This window comes from Aotus nancymaae, unplaced genomic scaffold, assembly GCF_030222135.1.
Source record: "Aotus nancymaae isolate 86718 unplaced genomic scaffold, 86718_ANA_hifiasm-v0.15.2.pri h1tg000025l, whole genome shotgun sequence".
Taxonomy (NCBI): domain Eukaryota; kingdom Metazoa; phylum Chordata; class Mammalia; order Primates; family Aotidae; genus Aotus; species Aotus nancymaae.
Window position 1 is genome coordinate 25329906 of NW_026988438.1, and position 21145 is coordinate 25351050.

General features: G+C 40.9%; 1 protein-coding gene across 8 annotated transcripts in view; it reads left to right on the plus strand.

The window, feature by feature from the left end:
- HERPUD2 (HERPUD family member 2) overlaps nt 1-21145 on the plus strand; it is a 97660-nt gene that overhangs the window by 45671 nt on the left and 30844 nt on the right. For 2 of the 8 annotated variants that reach the window (XM_064380457.1, XM_021669363.2), the window contains exons 8-9: nt 255-9521; nt 17370-20811. In XM_064380457.1, the coding sequence (XP_064236527.1) occupies nt 255-416 (162 nt within the window). In that variant the 3' untranslated portion in view covers nt 417-9521; nt 17370-20811. The remainder of the gene's footprint in view (nt 1-254; nt 9522-17369; nt 20812-21145) is intronic. The other 6 variants (XM_064380458.1, XM_064380459.1, XM_064380460.1 and 3 more) reach the window with 6 other exon arrangements.

Genomic DNA, 21145 nt, shown 5'->3' on the forward strand with positions numbered 1-21145 from the left:
GGGAAGAACTAACATTTTTTTCCTGAAAATAGCCTAGAAATAAAATTATACACATGGTGAGCATTTATTGTATTGCATTGGCAGTTGTCCCCTTTAAACTGGAACACTGAGGAATTTATCAGTTTTGGCCTTAAAGATTTCTAATGACCACATGTATATCACTTCATATTCCTTTGTTCTACAGAGAAGAATTTAACTCTCTTCTATCATCAACTAATACTTGTTCACATTATGTTTCTTGTTTTGCTTGAAAGGAGCGTCTTATGGATGACGGGCTTGAGGATGAAAGTGGAGAAGATGCAGGTGAAGATGCCAGTGCAATTCAGAGGCCTGGATTAATGGCTTCAGCTTGGTCTTTCATCACCACCTTCTTTACTTCACTAATACCAGAGGGGCCTCCCCAGGTTGCCAATTGACCTGAAAAACTGTGCCAACTACAAGGAGGGTCTGACTTTAGGAAAGAGGTTTAAATAACAGTGCAATTTAAAACAAATTTATAACTTTCTTTTGATCATCATGTACAGAGGTGTTTTTTTCTTTAGGCTTCTCATGCGTATGAATATTTTAAGCACAAATGGACTACTAAATGTTTGATTTTTTTTTAAGATCCTAACAGAACATAGTGTAACAATATTGGTCTTCCAGGTGTTATTCATTTCAATTATGTGTAGTATACCAAGAAAGACCTATTTTCGTGTCTTATTCTTTAAAGAGCTGCTTTATTGGCCAGGAGCCATGGCTTACATCTGTAATCCCAGCACTTTGGGAGGCCGAGGTGGGTGGATCATCTGAGGTCAGGAGTTTGAGACCAGCCTGACAAACATGGTGAAACCCCGTCTCTACTAAAAATACAAAAAAATTAGCCGGGTGTGGTGGCATGCGCCTGTAATCCCAGCTACTCAGGAGGCTGAGGCAGGAGAATTGCTTGAATCCAGGAGGCAAAGGTTGCAGTGAGCCGAGATTGGGCCATTGCACTCCAGCCTGGGCAACAGAGATTCAGTCTCAAAAACAAAAAAAGAGCTGCTTCACATATAAATGTCTATAGCTAGTAGCCCAGCCCTTTAATGTTTAATTTGAATAAATATATCTATTTTCTGTGAATTATCTTGAAAGTTTTAAACAGAATGACCTCATAGTTTTTAATAAAGGATATTATTTACCTAAAATGTGCTAGTATTATCTTGCCCAGCCATAAAGCAATAAACTTCTCAATAATCTTAATTTTGACATTTGAATAAGTAATGGAAACTCTATTTTAAGGGCATGTATCCCATCAATTGGAATCAGTACCTTAAAAGAAAAAGGCAGCTCTTCAATGGAATTAATGTGATATAAAATGTTTGATACAGGCAGTACTTTTATAAAATAAGATATGCTGGAAATTGCTCCCTGTAATTTTTTAAATAAAAAGTCAATTATGGTAAACATTCTTATGGGATATTTGTTCAAACTCTTCCCCCATTACATGCAAAAATTTATGTGAATTTTAGTAGTTGTTTGGAAGGGTTGAAGTCTTAAAGGTCATTTTCACCTCTTTCCATTCCAGATGGATATCTCCTAGTTAGATTGTTTGAAACCTCATTAATTGATTTAAAAATCCCTGTGGAGGCCAATTTAATATGTCATAAGAAGGCAGTAAGTTTCTTATTAGATAGCTAAGTAAAACAAATATGGGTGGGAGAACTTTATCTCATGTGAAATGCCTATTAAATTATGAATGTGGTACTGGCCCAGGAGTATATGATTAGATAACAGAACAGAGTAGAAGATTAAGAAAACATACATAAATTATTTTCTGTTTACTTATAATGATAAAAGTGACATTTTCAAGGGATGACTGGTTAGTTAACCCTTTGAAAAGTAAAGTTAGATTTCTACTTATAAATGTCAAGAGGTCATGACTGAATATGAACAATCAAATCACGGGAATAATAAGAATATATAGGTGAATATTTATATAACATTGGAATCAGAGAATGGCAGAATCTTTAAAGATTGCTAAGTATATAATATTTTGACATAAGTAATTTAAAGGCAAATAATTAGGGGAAAAAAGATAGAAAAAGTGATAAATGAAGTCTTAAATTCAGTCCAGTAAAAAAAAAAAATTGTATCCAGTAAAAAAATAATCACTCCAATAGGAAATGGGTAATAAATATGAAAAACAGTAGTATCTAGTAGGTAAAACTACCAGATTCATAAGATGAAATTCAGTGTTGGTGAAACTGTAGGGGAATGTAAAATAGAATATAGCCTTTCCAGTAAGTATCAGATTTTCAAATTGTGCACAGAATCATTCAGTGTTATCCTGTTATTCCCAGAATACAGATGAGACTAACGAACATGGCTTACAAGAATCTCGAAAGGTTGTGCCCTCACTTCCCGTCAGTTTGAGCTCCCCTTAATTCCTGTTTTAGCTAGGCTGCTTTTCCAGCCCCAGAACTTTTAAAATTGCTGTTCTTTTGCTGCAAACATACAGTTTCTTTTCCTTCTTTGCCTCACTAACGCTAATCACTCATCAGATCTTGGCATAAGTGCCAATTCTTTGGGAGGCTTTTCCTTGGAAGCACAGTTTATTGCTTTGCCTTTAGCACTGTTGCAGTTTACATTTATTTCCTTTTTTCTCTCACCATATAGAATGGATGAAGTTAGGGAGAACCTGGAATTTAGTTCAGTCCTGGATAAGTGCCAGCAGAAGTTTGAAAGGATGTCGTGCATGTGTGAGATTCAGCTTTCCAGATAATCATTGCATTGTTTGCAATTAGGAAAAAAATCAGAATTGGCAGATATTCAGCAGAGTGACCTATGGCACATTTGAACAGTTTGGGTCCATGATTAGGGATGGCTTGTTTCAAGACTGATGCAATTATTGCATCCAGAAGAAGGCTTTGGATTTTAACCTGAGAGCTAAATAAATAAACTATCAAAACTGGCAGAAATGCTCCATGGGTCAGAGCCTAATGCAGGTACAGCGTGGGGAGACAATGCAGAGATAATTATGAGACTGATCAGTTTTATTTCTTTTGGGAGCTGGAGAGTAGAGAATTGGAGCTGTAGAATTCAGTGGGGGTGGGCAGCATTGTGGGAACACCCCTCTGGAGGAAGTGAGCAGGTCCCTGCCTCCTAGCAGCAGGCTGGGGGGTAAGGAGAAAGATCCTGGTTATAAACTCCTGTGAAGGGTTCTAAGAACACTGGAATGCATGAGCCACTGTTAATTATTTTTCCTACATTGTTAATTCTTTTTTGTTAGCCTCACATTCAGTAAGTCTTTGTCAAAAACTACAGCCTAGTGTCAGCTGCATTTTGGATGATTTAGGAAGGGGCTGTGTCCATACTGGGGCCAGATGGTACCTAGGTGGCTGAGGTAATCCAGACACTGGTCTCAAGGCCAGATGTTGACTAGTAACAACCAGGATATATGTTTCTGGAATATAAACACTTTTAGGACTTCTTACATTGCTATACATTACCGTAAAGGCTAGATCTTCTTCAGTGAGAGGGTCAGATCATGTTAGGTGGGTAAAAGAAAAAGGTGATCTGGAGGGCTGGAGAATTGGAGACATTCATATCATACTTTGGTGACAATTATAATTAGATGCTATAGCTTACCAGTATTCTAAGTAGTTTCTCTGGCTCTTTGTACCATCACTGTTGAAATAAGGCTTTGCAAATTACTGGGAGAAAAGGTCATATTTGGAGCCCCAAATGTACAGTCCCAGTGGCAGTTTTGCTGTTGAAATAAGGCTTTGTAAATTAGTGGGAGGAAAAGTCATATTTGGAGCCTCAAATGTACAGTCCCAGTGGCTGTTTTGCCTCGCTGTTGAATGACCATAATGTGATACATCAGGTTTTTTGAAGTCTGGTGTAAGTCATACCCTAAGGCCTATGGTATCTGGAATGGTGTTGCTGGATGTGCAGGACTGCCAGGCTCTGGCATGTGGTGTTCTCATCTACCAGATCATTACTGGGAGGCCCAATTTGGCCAGCTGGCTCACATCTGCGGGTGGTATTGCTAGCATTGCACATTGAAACTGCAACCTGGGAAAGTGATAGAAACCTACCTCGTGGTGAGTACAAAGGATGTTTGTTGTATTTTATACACATTAATATTTTGGATGTTTCAATAGTTAAACATTTTAAAACAAAGAAAAATCAATGATAATCCTTCTTGAATATGTTGTGAACAATGCAAGCCTTTTATTAAAAATTACTATGGAATATTCAAAAGAAAGGTTTTTTCTTACAGAGAGCAGAGAATAATTACTCAGGTTCCTGTTTCAAAGCCTCTAGGGCCCTTTTACTGTCCAGAATTCTTAGTAAGTGGAAAACATTTCCCAAGCATAATGAAGTCTCAGCCCTGATATGGGCAGGACAGCAAAAGACCTATCTCTTTCCAGAGCAAACCTCAGTGGTTGCACCTGTCCTTCTTCGGGATAAACCCTGGAGGCCCTAGTTTAGGGGTCCAATTTCATGGGCCTTCTTGACAAAGCTTACTTTCTTGATCCTGCTGCTAAATTCTGACCTTTCCTCCAATTGATCATCTTTCCAAAATGAGCATACTAACACCTGCACAAACCGTTTCATGTGGTGCAGTAAGCTATTCCATCCAAGTGTTCCAAAGCCATAGGATGAGCAAGTGGGAAAAACTTAGACCTGCATAGGATCTTTCCCAATTAGTTACTCTTTCACAGAGGAGTATGGGAGACAGGCTGCTATTGTGCCATCCTTTCCATTACATAGTGATACCAGCTGTTACTTGGAATGCTTTAAAACTCGGTATTATTTACGTTTAAGTATTTGCTGTATTCCTGGCTCTGTGCTAAATGCTATGCCTGCATCTTAAAAAAATCCTTAAAATAAGTCAAGGCAGGTACGACTGTTACTTCTGTTTTCCAGATGGGGACACTAAGACTTTAAGAAGTTAAATAGCTCACCTAAAGACATACAACTAGTAAGTAACACAATGGTGACTTAAACCCAAGTCTATTCTACTCTAGACCGTGGACTCCAAAATTAATTATGGAAATAAGGAATGTGGAGAGTTCAGCCTTGAACAAAAGGAGATGAGCTTGTTTTGTACCAACCCTTCTGCTGAGGAAAAGAGAAAACCTATCTATTCAGGCATCAGAGGCCTATTGAGAAAGCAAGGGCTAATATTCTGAGAGGTGAGACCTACATTTGATACTATTCATTTCCCCCTCAAGGGACTTGCTAATTCAAGGGCAGGGGCTGAGAAAGTGAGCAGAAGTTTTAGAAGACTAATGGAAAACAAAAATTTGAGTTGGGGATCCAAGTAGAAGTGGCCCTGGAAAATACCCCAGGCTTTCTTTTGGGACCCCAAAGGGCTTCTCTTTGATTAAAGGTAAACTGGATATGGACCTGTCCTCACAAGGACTGAAGCCCAGCCTTAGATCTAGTGGGTGGCCAGAAGCAAAAAGCGCCTCTGAGGGAGGAGGACATGGTCTAATTTCTCAAATTTTCTCTACTAATTGTTGTCAAATCCTGTTTAAAAATTAGGAATGCAAAAACACAATTTGACTAACATTGAGAAAGTGAACAATAGAAACAGACCTCCAGGAAATTCAGATAGTTCACATTATCTGAGAGGTACCTTACAGTAACTGATTAAAATGTTCATGAATTAAATGACCAAATGGAACAACTTCAGAAGAGAACTGGAAAATAATATAACAATTTAAGAAATCAGTTGATGGCTCTGATAGACACAACTTAAGAGACAGGTAGTTAAATGAAAGATAAGAAAATATCCAGACTGGTGCTGGGGGTAAATAAGGCAGACAACTATTCAAAGAGTCAAGGATGTTCCCAAATTGATGAAAGACATTAAGCCACATAAGAAATGCTGTTGACCTCTAAGCATGATAAGTTACAAAGAAAATTATACCTGATTATAGTAAAACTGAAAAACAAAGACTAATTTTAAAAGTAGCCAGAGGAAAAATATATATTACTATCAAAGGAGCAACAGCAAGCCTTGATAGGGGAATTTCAGCAGAAGTAATGATAGAGAAAAATGGAATGGTAGAGTAAGGAGAATAGACCCGAAGTCAGGCAAGCAAGTTTTATTAACCTGCCTGGCTGCTCCATAACAATCAGAGGAGGCAGACCCAAGCTTACAAAATGAGGGATTTATATGGGGTGAGAGGGGCATAAGGGAGTTTCAGGACTGAGGCAATCTATCTACTGGTAACAGGCACAGAAATAGTTTTTCAACTTGTAACAGACCTACAATACATCTGTGACTTTTGTGGTGGCAGTTTTAAAAAAAGAGAGAAACCAGGGTTTTTTACAGATACCTGTCAAACAGGAATTTACAAGTATGGATAACAAACATTTATTTTCTCTGTCCTCCCTCGAGCTGCCTGGATGGCTGTAATCGGGCTTTGCTTAATTGTAGCACGTCTGGCAGCCTTAATGTGGCACCTAGGTAGGGGTTCAGGAATGCAGCTGCAGAGCAATCAGAATGGGGGGAAGGGGTCAGCTTGTGCGGAGGGAGTTTTCTAAGGCAGCTTGTCCCTAACACAAACAGCTTCAAGAAAATTAATAGCCAACCTAGAAGACTATGAGGCAAAAATATCCTTCCAAAGACATGTCCGGACAAAGGAAAATAGAATTTGCCACTAATGAAAAGTACCAGAAGTATGAAAGGAAAGTACTAAAGGGTGTTCCTGGAGCAGAAGGAAAATAATCACAGAACACAGCTTGGAGGTGCAGAAAGGATTTGAAAGGCAATGGAAAAGGTAAGTATGTGTATAAAACTAAATAAATATTGAATGAATGAAGTAACTTTTAGTTTATGGGGTCTTAAATATATAAAGAACTAAAATACATGACCAAAACATGTAAGTGTGGAGGGAGGTAAATGTAGTGGTCTTCAACTTTTCTGGTACTAGAGACCAGTTTCATAGAAGATAACTTATGGTGGTGGGTGGAGGGGTAGAGGAAATGGAAGGATACTGTTGGGGTAGAACTGTTTGACCTCAGATCATCAGGCATTAGATTCCATAAGGAGCGCACAACCTAGATCCCTCATGCACAGTTCACAATAGGGTTTGCACTCCTATGAGAATCTAATGCTGCTGTTGATCTGACAGGAGGTGGAGCTCAGGCAGTAATGCTTGCTGGCTTGCTGCTTACCTCCTGTTGTGCTGCCCGGTTCCTAACAGGCCACTGACCAGTACAGCCTGGGGATTAGGACCCCTGGGTAAATGGAATTAAAGCATTCTGAAGTTCTTGAATTGTCTTGGAAGTGAAAATGGTGAAGGCACTGATTTATTTTAGAAATTAATAAATAAGGAGTATATGTTTCAATTTTTACAGTATTTTCTAAAAGATAAGAGAATGTAAAACTACAAGAAAACAGAAGGAGAATATGAAATAAAATAATCCCAAAGAAGGCAAAAAAAAAAAAAAGAAAAAAAAAGAAAAAGGGGCAAAAATAGATGGGAACAAATAGAAAACAAACACCCACATGCATCAATCTCTACATCAAGCATATGTGGACTAAATATTCCAACTCAAAGGCAATAATATCACCCTGGATAAGGAACAAATATAATTTCTCTGAGACTTAAAAACAATATACCTTAAACAATGATACAGAAAGATTGAAAGTAAAAGGATGGAAAAATGACTGTCATACAAGTATTAACCAACAGTAAGCTGGTGTATTTAGTACACAAAGTAAACTTTCAGGTGAGAAATGTTATTAGAGTATGAGGGGTATTTTATAATGATAAACGACTCACTTTACCAGGAGTATACTGCTGGCTGGGGTATTTGGGCTATCTGTGAAGCTTAGATGGACTGCCTGGGGCCCTGCCTCACCTTGGTGATGGCCCAGGAACCTAAGCCAGACTTCTAGCTGGTGGAAGAGGAGCCAGACTCAAAATAAGTGTTTGAAGATTGCGTGTGTGTGTGTGTGTGTGTGTGTGTGTGTGTGTGTGTTTAGGGGAAAACATGAGAGGTGGTGTACTATTCGAAAGGACAAGAAGGAACACTGTCTTTTATAAATCACATAAATGCTGGCTCTGAGCCTTCCCCCACCTCTTGTTTTTTTTGGGTCCAGATTACTAAGAAATTTTATTAATGGTAGCTCACGTTTAAAAAATTCTTGCATTCTAAGTGCTTTGCACGTATTTAATTCTCACAACAGCCCTAGGAGACGGGCATCATCACTACTATCGCTATTTTATAGATGGAAAAACCAGCAACTGTCAGAGCTGGTATTCAAAATAAGCCAACTCAGATTCTAAGTTTCAGCTCCTAACCATAGAGTGGCCTCAGGGTTTTATAGATTGTTCAGCTCTTTAGATGAACAACACAGCTCATGGAGGAGGGTCCCTTCCATTTGGATGGCTCCAGGTTGTCATGGAAATCCTCTGTATACAAGAGGGTAGGGAGGAGGATGAGAAGCAATATACATGCTTATTCGGACTTTCTATGACCCCAGAACTTATCCAGGTACATTATAGCAATGTTAAATACAGTATTAGTCCCATTTTAACTATGAGAAAAGTAAGGTTTGGGGACCATCAGAGCAAGGCACATTGGTAAGGCCAGACAAGGGATTCGTCTGACTCCAGTGACTCTTCCTTGGTAAACTACACTGGTTTGTCACACCTTGAAATTAGAGTCAACTTGTTAAATCTTGACATGCTGCTAAATTATTAATTATACCCCCAGGAGCTGTGACTGGAGCAGCAGGGATGGTATGGCTGCACTGTTCTATTTTTAGCACTAGATGGTGCTGTAACACCACATATCTCTACCACGGTGGTCCTTGGAGGAAGGTTACTTCAGGGCTTGGAGACGCTGGAGGGGAGGATGCTACCTTACCAGAGCAGGAAAAAAACATAGAAGACAGCTCACTCTCTTGGCCCTGATATTCTGGTCCCTGACGCCAAACTTTGGGAAAGCTGGAGTCTATAGCCTCCAGGTGGCTCCAGAATATGCAGTACTGGCAGCCTGGGTTTTGCTCAGTCAACCACGAACTCCTGGTCCCACCAAGCCCTAGTGAGTGGATTGGAACACACACCCACCCACCTCCTTAGAGTCTCCTACCAGTGGCGGGAGGTATCTAGACACGTAGGAGCTTGGCATCATGTTAGATGCTAAGGAAACTGGTTGTCTGTAATACCAGTGGGGTGCGCTCCCACTCCTGTTGTACTACTTTCCCGTGCGCCTCCTGGAGAGCCTCCTGCTGAGGCTGCAGAATTGTCTAGCTTGAGAAACTGTATCAAAGTTGCTTCTTGATGGCCTGGCAGTTCGCTGAAGAGCTGCCTTGAGTTCAAAACAGTTTTAGGGAGATTGTCATAAACTCAATGGATTTAAATGATTTACACTGACTCTTCAAAAGTGTCAAGGTCATGAAAGACAAAGGCAGAGGAACTGTCCCAGATTGGAGAAGGGAGACATGGCAGCTGTGCCTGCACCGTGGGTCCTGAACCAGAAAAAGGAGCTCAGTGGGACGACTGGTGACTTTTGGATGCAGTCTGTAGGTGAGCTAATACTATTGCTTCGATTTAATTTCTTGGTTTTGATCATTGTACTGTAGCTATGCAGAACATTAACATTTGGGGAAGCCGGGTAAAGGGTATATGGGTATTCTTTATGCTATTTTTGCAACTTTCCTGGTCAAGGTTGAAATTATTTCAGAATTGAAAGTTAATAAAAGTTATAAAAGTGTTCTTAACATTATTATGGAATATTTCAAACATATAGAAAAATGTAGAGGATAAGCCTGGCCACTTTTATAGGTGGCTCAAGGGTGCTGTTGGTGCCAGACAGAAGGAATGAAGTTCCTGCAAGACTTAAGCATTGAGCTCTGTTGTCTCCCTTTCTATCCAGAGGTGGCCCCTGGTAGTTGAATCAGACCATTATATTTTGGGCAAGAGCTGTTTAAATTTTTGACGGCCTCTATTTTAGAGTGAATTAGCAGAAAATCCACCTCTATGACCATAGTATTTGCTTAATGAAATAGCACCTTATTCCCATGCCCTACGTAGCAATTCTCTTGGGAGACTTTTTTTTCCCCAAACCTTGTCTTTTATTATAGGGATCTAATCATTACTGTCTAAAACAAAAACATATAGATAAAGATGGCCCCAATTGCTTAACGCTGCTTTTGATTCTTTGACTTCTTTAACTTCTAATGTTAGAACAATTTTAGAGTTTCAGAAAAATTGCAAAGGTGATACAGTACTATATTCTCTGCACCCAGTTCCCCCTATATTACCAGCTTACCTTTGTATGATACATTTGTTGCAATTAATGAACCAATATTGATACATTATTATTAACTAGATTCTATACTTTATTTAGATTTCCTTAGTCTATCTAATGTCTCTTTTCTGTTCTAGAATCCCCTCCAAGATTCCAAGATATCACAGTAAATTTAGATGTCACATCTATTTATGCCACTCTAGGTTGTGACAATTTCTCAGACTTCTTTGTTTTTGATGGCCTTGATATTTTTGAGAGTATGGATCGAGTATTTTTATAGGATATCTCTTGACTTGGGATTTGTCTGATATTTTTCTCATGATTAAACTGGGGTTATATGTTTTTAGGAGGAAGACAGCGGGGGTAAAATACCATTTTAATCACATCATATCAAGAATACATAGTATCTCTGGGCGCGGTGGTTCACACCTGTAATCCCAGCACTTTGGGAGGCTGAGGCAGATCACTTGAGGTCAGGAGTTCAAGACCAGCCTGGCCAACATGGTAAAACACTGACTCTACTAAAAACATACAGAAATTAGCTAGGCATGGTGGCAGGTGCCTGTAATCCCAGCTACTTAGGAGGCTGAGGCAGGAGAATTGCTTGAACCCAGGAGGCAGAGGCTGCAGTGGGCCGAGATTGTGCCACTGTACTCCAGCCTGGGCAACATAGCAGGACTCCATCTCAAAAACAAACAAACAAACAAACATAGTATCGACATGATATTGACCTTCATCACCTGACCACCTGGTAGTATTTGTCAGGTTTCCCCACTGTAAAGTAATTCCCACTTGCCTTTCACACCGAGCTCTTTATAAGGAAGTCACTGTGTACAGCCAAGAAGGAGCAAGGAGTTATGTCTCACTGCTTTGAGGACAGAGTATCTACATAAATTATTTGGAATTCTTCTCTATGGGGGATTTGTCTCTTGCCTCCCAATTATTTATTTATCCAATCCATTTATTTGTTTTGTTATGGACTCATGGATATTTATTTTATACGTTGTACATGTATACAACTTGCTCTTTCTCCATGGCCTTAAGCTTCTTATTTTGTCTTTTTGATCATAGCCATTTTAACTGGGGTAAGATGACATCTCATTGTGGTTTTGATTTGCATTTCCATGCTAATTAGTGATGTTGCGTTTCTTTACTATATTCCCATTATTGAGACTTTTTTTTTGAGGATTTGCCAATTTCCTGGCAAAATATGATGTTCCAGGCTCATCTTGTATGTTTTCTGCTCTGGTGCTAGAATCAGCCATTTCTCCAATGAGTTTTTGGGAGATATTTGCTTTCTTGTTTACAGTTAGGATTTTCTCATGAGGGAAGTTTGATGATGGCCTGCAAGCAAAGAGTCAAATACTATCTGATGTCATGAAAGTTAATTGCATCTTTTCTTCTAGATTTTGCATGTAGAAGACAGTAATTTTAAAAAATAGTGAGAGAAGAAGTGTATCTGAGAATTCAATTAATCAATACACTTTAGAGTGAATATTATTTTTTGTGTGCTCAAAGGTCTCCTTTCAGTTTGGCTTTGTAGGGTTTTATTTATTTATGTGAAAGAGGAAGAATCAGGGGCAGTAGGAAGTCACCTGCAGGACCAGTGATACCCCCTGTTGCTGCTCTCATGGCCTAAGGTGTCTATAATAGCATCAGTTTTCTGTCTTTTTGTTTTGTTTTGTTTTTTGAGATGGAGTCTTTGTTGCCCAGGCTGGAGTGCAGTGGCGTGATCTCAGCTCACTGCAACCCCTGCCTCCTGGGTTCAAGTGATCCTTCTGCCTTAGCCTCCTGAGTAGCTGGGATTTCAGGCATACAAGATGACACCTCAGCAAATATTTGTATTTTTAGTAGAGATAGGGCTTCGCCATGTTGGCCAGGCTGGTCCTGAACTCCTGACCTCAGGTGATCCACCCGCCTCAGCCTCCCAAAGTGCTGGGATTACAGGCGTGAGCCACCATGTCTGGCCAGCATCAGTTTTTTTTGTGCATCTTTTCCACAGTCCTCTCACTACAGATGTTTTCAGTCTTTCCTTCTGTTTGATATACTTGTCTCTACTCATAGCTTCTTAGTAACCACTGCCTGCTATGACCCTTCATCTTCCCATTTCTGCCTCATGTCTTGGTTCTATGCACTTTTCCAGTTTTAGCCCTGTTGTTGACTGCTGGATTCCTACTGTGTTTCCCAGTTCAGATTCCCAAAAGAAGGAACCTGACTGGCTCAACACAAAGTCTTTTGCTAGACAATATGACATGTCAAAAGTCAGCATATCGACTCGCTGCCTGGGCTTAGTGCCAACTGGTTCCATCACCTGCTGCCTGAGAGTGAGGTGGGATCAGTTTCAGGGCTCACTTGGTCCTGCCTCTTCAGCAGAGACTCCAGCATCAGTTGTCCTTAGAAGAGAATGTGGGGACCAAAGCTGGCCTTGTGCTTCATGGCTTGGTGTGGAGAAACAGAGCAAGAGTAGTTAGAGACCCCTGAATGGGATCAGGAGTGCCCAGTACTAATAAAGCCAATGTTTGTATAACACTCTAACATTTGCTAAGCACTACAAAGTCATGTGCTCATTTTGTGCATACCTGGGAAACACTTACTCTACTGTACTGTGATTGCCTCTTTCCTTGAGTCTCTCTCACAAGCAAGACCACAGGGACCCCGAAGGCAGGAACTATGTCCTGTTATTGTGATATCCTTAGCACCAACTCTATAGATAATATTCTAGAAATATTTATTAAATGTAAGAATTAATAATGTGTCTTCAAGGTGAACAGCTGTTACTACTTGTTTTACAACCGAGGAAACTGAGGTTCAGCTAAGCAATGTGAGGTAATTTGAATAAAAGACTGGGTTCCTTGTAGCCCAGTCCTTTTATAAAGTTGCATTCAGAGAGAAGCGTTTGACTCTCTCTTTCTTCCCGTCATCCAGTACCTCCCTCCATTCTTCTTTCCCAAGCCAGTCACTGCTAGGGCTTCTGGGCCCTGGGGGTGCTCTGAGCCCCTCTAGAATGACTAAGAGTCCTCACTCATTCCTGTCAAAGGGCAATGGGTAGCAGTCCCTTGGTAATACTTTAACCATCTTCACTGATTTTCTCGTGAGAAACCTCCAGTGAATAAAAGAAGTCTTCCACCTCATTAAATTGACTGATACCTGGTAGATTTATAAGGAAATAGAATCTTCATACCCTAGGCTGGAATAAGGGTTAGAGGCAGGTTTGAAGTGGATCAGGGATGCTGTGTTCAGTTCTAAATATGATGAGTTGGAGGTAACAGGGAGGAAGAGCAGAAGACAGACTTCTAGGAGGAGGGGTCCAGGTTTGGATGCAAGACTGGAACCTGAGAGATGGATTGTGTAAGGCGTGGATGTGGAGGTTTCAGAGAAGTGGCAGCTAAAATTGGTGCCACAGATGAGATAACTGGTAAGTAATTTAATAGATTATTATTCAATGTCAAAACCATCATAGATAATTATGGATTGAAGTGCAAAATTAGCATGTGTAATTAAGTCACACACAAAGACCTCAGAGAAGTTTAATTTTTGTGGGAGGCCATTTTGTACCTCAGACTCTTAGGAAAACATAATCCCATGTTTGTCTGTTAGGCATGTGTTTGTGCCACCAGGTTACCTGGTACACGGAGGGCATCCATATGCAGAAAGATGCTCACTGCAGCATTAGTAATAGTAGTGAAAAATAGAAAACAATATAAATATCTTAAAAGAGGGCATAGTATGGTAAAATAGGATGTATCCACTCTGTGTTAGTCCATTTTCACATTGCTATAAGGAAATACCTGAGACTGGGTAATTTATAAAGAAAAGAGGTTTAATTGACTTACAGTTCTGCATGGCTGGAGAGGCCTCAGGAAACATACAATCATGGTGGAAGGCACCTCTTCACAGGGCAGCAGGAGAGAGAATGAGAGCCAGCAGGGGAAACACCAGACACTTATAAAACCATCGGATCTTGTGAGAACTCACTATTATGAGAACAGCATGGGGAAACTGCCCCCATGATTCAATTACCTCCCACTGGGTTCCTCCTATGACACATGGGAATTATGGGGATTACAAGTCAAGATAAGATTTGGGTGAGGACACAGCCAATCCGTAGTACACTTGATGGAATGTCATGCTGTCATTCTATGATGGTCATAAAAAATATGTTGCAAACTCAAAAATGCACATGCATTTTCTCAAAAAGCTTACCTCTCATACACCGTTTCTTAAGAAGCTGCTGGGGGGCGCTGTGTTTCCAGCAGAAAGAACAGGCAATAGAAAAGGCCCTTAGAACTCCAGACACTGGAGTTATGAGTTACAACCTTAAAATAACAAAAGCTTCCTATGTTCAAAGAATAACAAATGATAAAGAGTAAACCAAGGAAGAAGGAGCTAGGAGGCACTGGAATCTGGAGATTCAAAGCAGGAGAGAGGTGTAGGAAACCCATAGGCTGATGATGAAGGGAGCTCCCAGGCTGGTAGCCAACACCGGAGCTGGAAGGCAGCCTCTGTGAGTTGAGGGCCGTTGTCACAAGATCCCTGCTGTCATAGTGCCGTCTGTGTGACCTGAGGAAGAATGCCTGGGGGAGGCTGGTCCTGATTCATCTCTTGACTCAGTGCTATTAAAGCTGCTGCTCTCCCCTTGATGCTTGGGTTAGCTTTGAACTCCTCTTGAGGGCTGACAGAGGAGTGCTGCGAATTTAGAAGAAAATACAGAGCAGCCTCCTCCCTGAAGCTCTTTCTGATAGGGGTGTAGTAGGTGGTTCACATTATAGTTCTGTCAGATGCCCCAATTCTGTTAATTTATGATTTCCCTGACTCAGCCATGACCTTGCCTGCAGACATCCCTAGAAAGTGCTCTCGCAGATTCTCAGGGAAGTGGAAGCCAGCCTGTGATGCTTGTTTTGCCATCTTCTCTTCCGTCGGGAACCCTTGTGGAATAGTGTTGATATTCTCCTTCTCTTACACAGATTTGTGATTCCTAGGCAATTTTTGCAACACTATTTAAAGAAAAGCAAGGGAGTGACTAACACAGAAGGCAGGAAGGGGTTATCGGTTGGGGATAAGGACACTGTGGCAGAGGCAATGTGTGATGGGCAGTGTTGTTCAGACATAAAAGAAGGCCACAGTTCTAACTCCTTTAGAGTTAAGTCGAGGCTATATGGAGTTCTTACCGAAGAAGGCAGAGATGTGTCACTCTTTGAGAAAGGCAGTTAAAAGCAGATGTAAGTTCTGTGTGCCGTCTCTTTATTTATTCTACTTAACTAAAAGCAAAAATTCCAAGGTGGTGAAATGATGAGTCTTAAATTACTGTTAAGACTCTTAACAGTCTTAAATTTGTTCCAGAGCTTGTGTTTCATTGGGGCCAGAGCCAGGGGCTTAAATTACTGTTGGAGGTGGCAAGGACAGCTCTTGAGCCTTCACGGACTATGGTGTGAGAGGGACATCAACGTATGCGTGTGTGTGTTTTACATCAATGATATTTTGAGATGTGTCTGTAGCTGCTGTGAAATACTAATGCAGGCACATGAGGGACCTCTAATGTACTCATACTATTCTATTTCTTAAACCGGATAATGGGTACATGGGTGTTAATTTTATTATTATTTTGAGATGGAGTCTCGCTCTGTCACCTAGTCTGGAGTGCAGTGGCATGATCTCGGCTCATTGCAACCTCTACCTCCCAGGTTCAGGCGATTCTCCTGCCTAAACCTCCTGAGTAGTTGGGATTACAGGCATGTGTCACCACGCCTGGCTAATTTTAAAATTTTTAGTAGAGACAGGGTTTCTCCATGTTTGCCAGGCTAGTCTCGAACTCCTGACCTCACATGATCCACCCACTCTGGACCTCCCAAACTGCTGGGATTATAGGCATGAGCCACCGTGCCTGGCCATTTTATTCTCTCTCTCTCTCTTTTTTTTTTTTTTTTTGTTGTTGTTGTTTGTATTTTTAGTAGAGACAGGGTTTTACCATGTTGGCCAGGCTGGTCTCGAATCCTGACCTCAGGTGATCCACCCACCTCTGCCTCCTAAAGTGCTGTGATTACAGGTATGAGCCACCATGCCTGGCTCATTATTATTCTTTAAACCACATAATTTTTATATACTTTTCTGTATGTACTGTATATTTCACAATAAATAAAGTCAGTCTCTTATGTACATTGTGACCATTTGCATTGAAATTTCAAGTTCATTGATCTTTTTCACTTTGGTCCAGAGGACAGTATATGTGAAAACATTCAGTGGAACAGTGTTTTGGAAAAGCTATTTCACAGCACATCTCAAAAACCTGAGTATTGTCCTTTATCCAGCAGTTCCACTTTGAAGAGTTGAGCCTAAGGAGATAATCCAAAATATTGGAAAAGCTTTTTACAGAAAGATGCTTATTGCACCATTATTAATAATAGTTTAAAAGTGGAAAGGAAAGGCCATGGTTTGTTAAAATTGGTGTATCCACTCAGTGGAGTGCCATGTGACGTTTCTAAATGGTGTTTGTAGAAACAATGTTGAGTGGAGTGCCATGAGACATTTCTAAATGGTGTTTGTAGAAACAATGTTGTGACCTCAAAAATGCACATGACAGATGAACGAGAACAGGATACAGGATTGTGTCTCTTGGGTGATTATAGCTATGTAAAAAATGTATGAAACAAAAACTCTGTGCCTGACATCTGCCAAGTCTACCCTATGCCTAACTGGTCTTCGGATCATTATTTTAAAATACAGTAATTTAGGCATAATCCAGTGTATGTGCATTATGTTTAGGAGGAAAAATTCAAACGTGGTTGATGTTATACATAAGATTGTTTTCTTCTTCCAGATTAGGTTTTCACGTTCAAACACAGATTTAATAAATCTGATTTGGTTTAGCAATACAGTTGGAACAATTGAACACACTTGTGTGTGAGGATGGAGGAGGCAAGAATGAAAAGGAGGGTTTGGGAAGGGGATGGGGACAAAGTTCGTAAAAGCACAGCGGCTAGACTTGTAACTCATGGCAGTGGCCAGCTGTTTGTCCAATAAGCAGGAAGTGGCCTCTAAATCTTCTCCATTGTGTCTATGACCTTGCATTTCAGCATCTGAACAGAACCATAAGAGGTTCTGTTGGTGTAATGTTCCTTTCTTCCCAGGGCTTTCTGGTCTTTAAGGCTTTCTCATGAAGACAGAAGACTGATGGATGTAGAAGTTTCTAAGAAGACAGGTAAGCCTATCTTCCCTAGACCCTCCTCTGTCCCACTGAAAGACTAAACCACCAGCCTTTACCATGGTCAGTTCAAGCCTTCACTGTCCAATGTTTCCTCTCTTCAGTTGGGCTGCCATGTTTTAAAGCAAGAAGACCATATCACTTCTCAAAGGTCTTTAATTGCCTGACTACTGCTTTTCTTTGAAAGGCTGTCAGGGTGATGGAATCTCAGATTCCAGCACAGATAAGAAGGACAAACAAAGATACAAGAAGGATGTAAAAACCTCCGTAATGAACTCATGTATCTTGCGGAAACCTCTAATCTAATGAGAATGGATTTTGTTGAGAAGATTGTACACCAACAATTAATTATTCATGGCAGAGACATCATTAAGATTTCATTTTGTTTAAAGGCCTCTAAGTGACTTAGGAAATTGGGTTAAGCTAGAGAAGAATTTCAAGAAAGAGACAAGGGAAAGCTTTTCGTTATATTGACTTTTTCTAATATTTTCCAGATAGATATTGTGACTTGGCACATAAATTATACTCTGACTAAAAATCCCCAGTGATTTATCTGGGTAAGAGTCTCCATATGGGTGGATCGTAGACCAGTGTGGTCAGTTGGAAGCAGATTGACAGAGATTTCTGAAAGGATTAGGAGGTTGATTCCAGAATTCTATAATAATTCAGTTTGGCTTTTTGATTAAGAATGTGAGGAGTCTCCTTGAAATGACAATGGGATTTGTGCAACCTGTGAACCTGTGACATTTTACAGACAGCGATCCTTTTCCCAGTGTCCTATGGGATGTGAGCACCTGTTCACTTACAGTACATGTAAGATAAGACACTTTTAATAAAAACTCTAGAGACCTAGAGTATTATAGGCGCTATGCCTGCTTATCTTAAAGGGAAACACCAGAAATTGGTGTCAGGTTGCGGTTTCAATGTGAGATTGATCCAAAACATAAAGTTAGAGATCTAGTGTGAATTTTCAGAGAGATATTGATTACAGGATCAATTTCTATGGACAATTAATGCAGGGGTTTGGTTTATGTTTGAATCCCAAGCACCCAGTGGGATTCAAAAATTACATTTTATGTTCGATATGGGCACCCTGTAATGATTTACAATAAAGGTTTGGGCTTTTGTTTTCTTGTTCCTTCATGGAAAAGGTTAGGACTTGCCTTTCCTCCTTGATCGCTATCCCAGTGTCCTGGGTGCTTGGGATTCAAAACTAAACTGAAATTTCTTAGTTGCTGAGAAATGTTAAGGTTGAAATAGTAGAGCAGGGCACGTCTACATGGAGAACATCACACCAACTGAGAACCACAATAGGAGAAGAAGAATGGTAAAGGGAGAATCTCTTCCCTGTTTGTGAATTAAATAGTCTTGTAACACCTTTAGGGTAATACAGAATTAGGGTTGGTGCCCTACGCCTGCACGGCTAGGTTGGGGAGAAAACAGAGCTTCAGATGTGGAGCCAGGACGTCCCGGGTTGAGTTTTCAGCTGTGTTCTAGACCAACAACCACAGTAGCAGTAACAGCCACCACATGCACTGATCCCCATCCACCTCAAAGAATGACACATTGTAGTAGAGGGAAAGAGTCAACAGCCAATAAATGCAACAGATAAGTAAATTATGTAAATTTATATAAAAGAATCAATAGTAAGTGCAAAAAATAAATAAGTACATCTATTATGGTAAAAAGTGATAATTGCTATAGAAAAAAAAGGGGTGTGCCTACTAGTTTATTTATGAAAATCAGCTTAAACATTTTTCAGAAAGATGTCTCCTGGAAAAACAAGTAGTCTCTTACCTTTATACATTTTCAGGGACAAGATGTGATAACTACTGCTTAACTGATGATGATATCAAGTTAAAATTTATGCAGCTTTTATACAATGGCAGCTCTCATTCCCAGTAGCACAGAAATTCTCCCAGCAGTTCCCTTATTTTACTATCACAGCTAATCACCTATTTGTGTGTTTCTTTATCTCAGCCTCTCTGTACCTCTGTGTTACATGAAGAGACGAGATGGCATGTTGTTTTCGTAGCTTGATACATACCACAGCCAGAATTCCAGAACACAGTTTACACACTTTACAGCTAAATGTTTAGACCTCAAGAACAGGAATGAAATACTTTGCTTTCAACACTGCTTCCTTCATGGGAAGGAGAAATCTCACCCCTGGCCCTGGTAAAACACAAGCCCTGGAACAAAGCAGAGGCCTGGTAGAAGGAATTGTTTGCTCTGTTAGCTTAGCTCGAGGCCAGATAGAGGGAATTTGTTATCAAGCCAGGCAGGCGCACTTGAGGGTGCAGGAAGGGAGACTGGCATTTGGGATTGAGCCTCAGGATGGGTCTATCTTGACCTGGTTTCTTTCAACTGATTAGTCAATCCTGGCTTATTGCTTCTTAAGTCCTAAGAATTTTAGAATTCAGGCAGCCAGTAATGGTTTATAATAAAGACTTGGCACTTTGGGAGGCCGAGGCAGGTGGACCTGAGGTCAGGAGTTTGAGACCAGTCTGGCCAACATGGGGAAACCCCATCTCTACTAAAAATACAAAAATTAGCTGGGTGTGGTGGCATGCACCTGTAATCCCAGCTACTGGGGAGGCAGAGGCAGGAGAATCGCTTGAACCCGAGAGGGGGAGGTCACAGTGAGCTGAGGACACGCCACTGCACTCCATCCTGGGCGACAGAGTGAAACTCTTTCAAAAAAAAAAATAAATAAAAAGAATTTGGCTTGTGATTTTCTTGTTCCTTCATTGTAAATGTTAGGACATGCCTTTCCTCCTTGATCTCTTTGTCTATTCCATCCAGCCCTTCCCACCTCCCTCACCCGCTTCCAGCAGGAGTTTCTAATTCAACATGTGCCATGATATACAAAATTCTACTTTTGTCTACTGGGGGTTCTAATTCAACATGAGATTCGGGCAAGGAGAAATATACAAACTATATCACTGCCTTAGAAAACCCTTATCTGTCAGCCAGTGAGAAGTTCTGGTCTTAAGCACGAGCTGCCCAATTCTCCTTGCTTGACACTTTGCAATAAATGCCCCACCTTTTCTTGCTGTAAATCCTGATGTTAGTGTTTGGCTTTGCTGTGACAGGTAGGTTGGCCCAAGTTCTGTTTGGCAATATTCTCATCTGGTTCCTCCTGTGCTCAGCACCTGGCAGTGGCTTCCATTTGACGTGGAGTAGAAGCCAATGCTTCCCTATGCACCTCTCTGACCTACCTCCAATGGTGCCTTCTTAGCCCCACCTCTCCAGCCACGCTGCCCTCCTGCTGGTTCCTGAACACCTCTGGCATGCTCCTACCTCAGGGATCAGGACATTCCCTGTCAACTGCTGGCCTGGCCAAGGACTCCATGCCTGTTCTCAAGGTAGGGGGCTTAGGTTCCAGCCTTTTGTACACTCCCATGCAGCTGTGTCCATCTGGGGTCTGGTCACCTCCACGGGGCTCCTGTCAGAAACTTGCGGTGTGGAGAAGGGAGAAGCCTCATTTCCCTGGAAGAGGGGCCCCCAGACCTGCCCCTCTCAGCCTGGCTGCTGTGAGAATCACCCTAAGAGAATCCCCCACTTAAAAAATGCCCTCTCTGGGCTGGCACAGTGGCTCATGCCTGTAATACTAGCACTTTGGGAGTCTGAGTCGGGTGGATCATGAGATCAGGAGTTCAAGACCAACCTGGCCAATATAGTGGAATCCCTGTCTCTACT